The sequence below is a fragment of the Physeter macrocephalus genome, chromosome 3, assembly GCF_002837175.3.
Source record: "Physeter macrocephalus isolate SW-GA chromosome 3, ASM283717v5, whole genome shotgun sequence".
Taxonomy (NCBI): domain Eukaryota; kingdom Metazoa; phylum Chordata; class Mammalia; order Artiodactyla; family Physeteridae; genus Physeter; species Physeter macrocephalus.
The window spans coordinates 7,236,987-7,243,605 of record NC_041216.1 but is presented as its reverse complement, the minus strand read 5'-3'; the positions used below and the strand labels follow the sequence as shown (position 1 = coordinate 7,243,605).

The 6,619-nt window shown below is 35.7% G+C and overlaps 1 protein-coding gene across 1 annotated transcript in view; it reads left to right on the top strand.

Moving 5' to 3' along the window:
- Positions 1–6,619, top strand: part of AGO3 (argonaute RISC catalytic component 3) — a 123,064-nt gene that overhangs the window by 15,855 nt on the left and 100,590 nt on the right. The window contains exon 2 of the mRNA XM_024125562.3: positions 5,953–6,124. Within this exon, the coding sequence (XP_023981330.1) occupies positions 5,953–6,124 (172 nt within the window). The remainder of the gene's footprint in view (positions 1–5,952; positions 6,125–6,619) is intronic.

Genomic DNA, 6,619 nt, shown 5'->3' with positions numbered 1-6,619 from the left:
GGGGATATATGTGTACGTATAGCTGATTCACTTTGTTATAAAGCAGAAACTAACACACCATTGTAAAGCAGTTATACTCCAATAAAGATGTTTAAAAAAAAAGATCCCACATATAAGTGTAAATAATAATAATAGGCAACTGAGTCTTAGAGGCTGTGACTTTCCCCTGGTCATTAGATCTGGAATTTGAACTCAGGTTTGAGACCATACTTCAGTTGAAGTAATTAATATAATTACCCTTTTTATCAGTTAAGAGCTTTAGTTGCAAATAACAGAAATCCAACTGAAACTAATTTAAGCAAAAGGGGTTTATTGGCTCATGGAATCCAAGGCAGGTTGAATAGCAAGCAATAGGAAGAACACGTTTGCAGCTGAGCTTGCATCTGGAGCAGGTGGAACTAGTAACTCATGGTATCAGACTACTCCATCTCTTATTTTGATTTCTCTCTATTTGTAGCTCTCTACACGTAGCTTCCATTTTCTCTCACTGTTGATTGGCTTTTTCTACACATCAGAACACCTGATCTCCAACAGCTATTATATCTCACAGCTTTAGTCCCTGAAGAGGAAATACCTGATTGTTGTTTAGGTCCCAAGTTAAAACAAAAAAAAAGTCCCAGGGAAAAGGCTTATTACTTTCTCTTGGTTCTGGTGTCCATCCCTAGACGAGTCAGTTGTGGTGTCAAATTCACGTAAGAACATATCAATTGCTGGTATTCATATAGTACTTGAGAGAGTGTATAGTTTTCAAGAGAATAGCCAGTAGGTGGAGGAAAAGGGTGGGGTTGTGTTTAGCATACAATCCCGTGAATATCCACTACAACTGCTTATGTTTCACTATTTATAATAGTGAAACATTGGAAGCAAGCTAAATATTCTTGAGTGGAACCTGGTCAGTTTTAGTTCATCAACTTAATGTATTATTACATAACCATTAAAATTATGATTATGAAGACCTTAGTAATACAGATATGCTTATGATGCTATGTTAACTGGGAACAGAATATAACATTTTATATACAGTGTGTTTGCTACTGTGAAACTTGAAAATGTAGTGGAAGGGATTCAGATTACTCAAACAAATTTATGAGGTAGTATGACAGAGGCTCACTCTGCTCCACAGTCTGGTCCCTAGCTTTGCAGATCCTCATGCTTGGTTTTGCCAGGCATCCAGAGCTGATCATCGCCTTGAGGGACCGATTGATGCTAACCAAGTTCACAAGAAACTAATATATAAATCATAATGCCAATTTAATCATTTATAAAGAAAAATACTATTTCCAGAGCATAAAGAAGATTCATGTTGACTAGTCAGCGACTTATCTCCCTCCGGCCATCTATATGGGTATACAGACAGTAATCAGAAGGTTGCTCTGTAATCGTGGAGTCAGAACAAGGGACTTAATGTGATGTGCTCTTTAATATTAGGGATAGAAATATGAGTCACTCATAAACTCTGTCCTCAGATCACTCAATTTGTAAGAAAATGCAGGTAGTTAAATAGCTATAGAATTTTCTCCGTGTGGAGTAGACAGATTATTTTATTAGGCTCAGAACTTCCACTAAAGAAAACTAAAAAATCTGGATAAGATGGAACAAAATGCCTTCTTAAGAGCATGGAATAATTAAGAATAGGTTACTGAAAATCAGACATTCTGTATCACAGCCACTAGTTGGGAGACTATTTCCCTTTATTTTATTTTTATAAATTTATTTATTTTATTTATTTATTTTGGGGCCGCGTTGGGTCTTTGCTGCGCATGGGCTTTCTCTAGTTGCGGCGAGCAGGGGCTACTCTTTGCGTGGGCTTCTCATTGCGGTGGCTTCTGTTGTTGAGGAGCATGGGCTCTAGGCGCACGGGCTTCAGTAGTTGTGGCACGCGGGCTCAGTAGTTGTGGCGCATGGGCTTAGTTGCTCCAAGGCATGTGAGATCTTCCCAGACCAGGGATCAAACCCGTGTCCCCTACATTGGCAGGTGGATTCTTAACCACTGCGCCACCAGCGAAGTCCCCCCTGAGTTAATTTTTGAAAAAAGTTTTAGGCCTGTGTCCAGATTCTTTTTTTTATTTCCCCTTTAGCATGTGGATATCCATCCACTTGTTTATCAGCACCATTGCTTGAAAAGACTGTCCTTTTTCCATTGAATTGCCTTTGCTCCTTTGTCAAAGATCAGTTAACTGTGTGGTTCAATTTTGGGGCTATGTATTCCTCTGATGTATTTTTCTATTCTTTGACAAAAACCCACACTGTCGCGATTATTGTAGCCTTATACATTAGCACCAAAAAAGAAAAGAAAGAAATACTTAGGTATAAATTTAACAAAATACGTATGAGATCTATGTGAGGAAAGCTACAAAACTCTGATTTTAAAAAATCAAAGAAATCAAAGAAAATCCAAATAAATAGAGATATTTTATTATACATGGATAGGAAGACTCAGTATAAAGATGTCAGCTGTTCTCAACTTGATTTATATACTTAGCACAATTCCAAACAAAATCCCAGCAAGTTATTTTGTGGATATTGACAAACTGATTGTAAAGTTTATATGGAAAGGCAAAATACCCAGAACAGCTACATGATATTAAAGGAGATTAAAGTCAGAGAACTGATTGACAGTACCTGATTTCAGAACTTACTGTAAAATATCATAATCGAGACAGTGTATTATTGACAAAAGGATAAACAAATATATCAATGGAACAAAATAGAGAGCACAGCAGAATGGGTTCCAATCCCAGTTCTGCTACTTACTAGCTATGAAATTTTAGGCAAATCATTTCAGTTTTCCTCATCTATAAAATCATTATGAAGTTTGGGGTTCCATTTGTTTATTTTTGCTTTTATTTCTATTGTCTTGGGAGACTGACCTAAGAAAACGTTGGTATGATTTATAATCAAACTTATAAGGTTTTGCACAGCAAAGGAAACCATAAACAAAATGAAAAGGCATCCTACGGACTGGGAGAAAAATACTTGCAAGTGATGCGACCTACAAGGGCTTAATTTCCAAAATATACAAACAGCTCCTACAATTCAATGACAAAAAACCCCAAACAACCCACTAAAAAAAGTGGGCAGAAGACCTAAATAGACATTTCTCCAAAGAAGACATAGAGATGGTCAACAGGAACATGAAAAGATGTTCCACATCGCTAATTATTAGAATAATGAAAATCAAAACTACAGTGAGGAAAAAAAAAAAAACTACAGTGAGGTATCACCTCACACCAGTCAGAATGACCATCATCAAATCTACAAATAATAAATGCTGGAGAGTGTTTGGAGAAAAAGGAACCCTCCTACGCTGTTGGTGGGAATGTAAATTGGTGCAGCTACTATGGAAAACAGTATGGAGATTCCTCAAAAAACTAAAAATAGAGTTGCCATATGATCCAGCAATCCCACTCCTGGGCATATACCCAGACAAAACTGTAATTCGAAAAGATACATGCACCCCTATGTTCATAGCAGCACTATTTACAATAGCCAAGACATGGAAACAGCCTAAATGTCCATCAACAGATGAATGGATAAAGAAGATGTGGTATATGTACACAATGGAATATTACTCAGCCATTAAAAAGAATGAAATAATGCCATTTGCAGCAACGTGGATAGACCTAGAGATTATCATACTAAGCGAAGTAAGTTAGAAAGAGAAAGACATACCATATGATATCACTTATATGTGGAATCTAAAATATGACACAAATGAACATATCTATGAAACAGAAACAGACTACAGACAGAGAAAACAGATTTGTGGTTGCCAAGGGAGAGGCGAGGTTGGGGAGGGAAGGACTGGGAGTTTGGGATTAGCAGATGTAAACTATTATAAATCGGATGGATAAACAACAAGGTCCTACTGTATAGCACAGGTGACTATATTCAATATCCTGTGATAAACCATATTGGAAAAGCATATGAAAAAGAATATATATGTATAACTGAGTCACTTTGCTATACAGCAGAAATTAAACACAACAATGTAAATCAGCTATACTTCAATAGTAAAAAAAAAAATTATTACAAGGTTTGGTAAGAGCTTGATAAATTTTATCTGTTGTTCATGTTCTGATTTTATCCTGACAGGATTCATAAGAAAGAGGCAGATTAGGTATTATTTCCATTTTATAGATCAGGAAATAGAAATTCAGGGCTATTAATATTTAACAAAGGTCAAGTGGTTAGATAAATGGCAGAGCCAGAACTATGACCTAGTCTAGAATTACTCATTATTACCTGTCTCAGTTTAGGATAGCAGGAAAGATTATACCCTCAGAAAAGATCTTACAAATATATGAAAACAAAATTTAAAAATAAGTGATGCAGGTAGCACTTTAATGTACTTTCATCCACAGTGAAGGAAAGTTGTTAATTATCTTTTTTCCTATTCCCTGGAAGAATTTGTTTAAGATTAGTATTATTTCTTTCCTTAAATGTTTGGTATAATTCTCTAGTGAAGCCATCTGGATCTGGAATTTTTTAGTGTGTGCATGTGTGTGACATTTTTAATTGTGGATTTAATTTTTTCAAATAGTTACAGGACTTTTCAGATATTTTAAATGTAAATTATTTAGATAATAGTTACTAATTTACTAACTGAATTTATTGTTTGAATTTTGTTTAACAAAGCTACAACATTTTGAGCTTCAAAAACTTAATGCTAGATATCACCTAGGGTTTGTTTTTTTCTTAACTGTGATAAAATATATATAACATTAAGTTTGCTATCTTAGCAATTTTTAAGTGTACAATTTAGTAGTATTTAAGTACATTCACATTGTTGTGCAACCAATTGCCAGAACTCTTTTCATTTTGCAAAACTGAAACTATACTCATTAAGCAACAATTCCTTTTTCTGCCTTTTCCCCCAGCCCCTGGCAACTGCCCTTCTACTTTGTCTCTATGAATATGACTACTCTAGGTATTAATAAGTGGAATCATACAGTGTCTTTCTGTGACTGGCTTATTTCACTTAGCATGACCCCTACAAGGTTCATCTATGTTGTAGCATGTGTCAGAATTTCCTTCCTTTTTAAGGCTGATTGATGTCCCATTATAGGTATATACCAGATTTTCTTTATCCATTCATGCATCAGTGGGCACTTAGGTTGTTTCCACCTTTCGTCTATTGTGAATAGTACTGCTATGAGCATAGGTGTATAATTATCTTTTCCATACCCTGCTTTCAATTCTTTTGGGTTTATACCCAGAAGTAGATCATGGATGTACTGGATCGTATGGTAATTCTATTTTTAATGTTTTGAGGAACCACTGTACTGTTTTCCAAAACAGCTGCACCATTTTACATTTTATTTTATTTGAAAAGAGAACTTTTCAAATTTTATATGCTTTTGTGTACCAGTAAGCTGTATCTTTCTAGGACTTAGTCTATTTCATCAAACTTTCAAATTTATTAACAATGTTTGTAATGTCTTCTGTATCTGTAGTGATACTGATACTTTTTTTTCCATTTATATTGGTTACTTAAGCCTTTTTTTCTTGTTATAAAAATCACTGGAATTTATCAATTTTAGTTATCTTTTCAAATAATTGATTTTGTGCTTTGTTGATCCTTTTTATTGTATATTGTTTTTTATTTTGTTCATTTGCTCTTACCCTTCTTTAAGTTCACTTTGCTATTGGTCTCATACTTTTTGAATATGATTTGTGCTTTGTTTATGCTCACCTGGGTTTGTGTGCTCCTTTCTACCCCTTCCAAAACAATTTTCCAGAGGTACCCAGTTTTTGTTTCTTTGTATGTTTGTTTTAATGAGGAAAGTAAAGTGGGGTGAAAGAAATTGGTGTTAGAAATGATGTCATCTTTCAGCACTAGGCTTCAAGCATTATCAGCTGTACTTAAAATTCTAACTTACTCTGGTTGACAAGATTATTAAATGCAGCTTGTAAGAGTGTTTCTCTCTTTTTTTTCCCCTTCCCTGGCAGGACCCGTTGGGGCCCAGCCCCTACTCATGGTTCCCAGAAGACCTGGCTATGGCACCATGGGCAAACCCATTAAATTGCTGGCTAACTGTTTTCAAGTTGAAATTCCAAAGATTGATGTCTACCTCTATGAGGTAGATATTAAACCAGACAAGTGTCCTAGGAGAGTGAACAGGTAAGAATTCAGAGATCTTTTGCTTTTGGTATTTGTCTTTGCTTTAGAAATTATGTTTATCTTGTATATCTAAATAGCAATGATAATGTCTAACAGGTTGACCAAGAACAGATGGTAATTTGCTTTGAAACTGACTATACTTCAGTGGTGTGATGATGGGAAAAATCTACAAACAGCCTTGAAATTTTTCCATTATAACATAAATTGATATGTTTTCTCTGTGATAATAGAAAAGGTACCAGTCATTTTTATGTGCTCTTGAAATCAGACTGAGCATTTTTTCCTTTGCTATTAGGTAAATATTTATCGGTGCTTTCTTTTTTCTCCCCACCCCACCTCGACCTTATTTACCCCTTTTCTTTTTTTTTTTTTTTTTTTTTTTTTTGGTATGCGGGCCTTCCTCTGCTGCGGCCCCTCCCGCTGCAGAGCACAGGCTCCGGACGCGCAGGCTCAGCGGCCATGGCTCACAGGCCCCGCCGCTCCGCGGCATGTGGG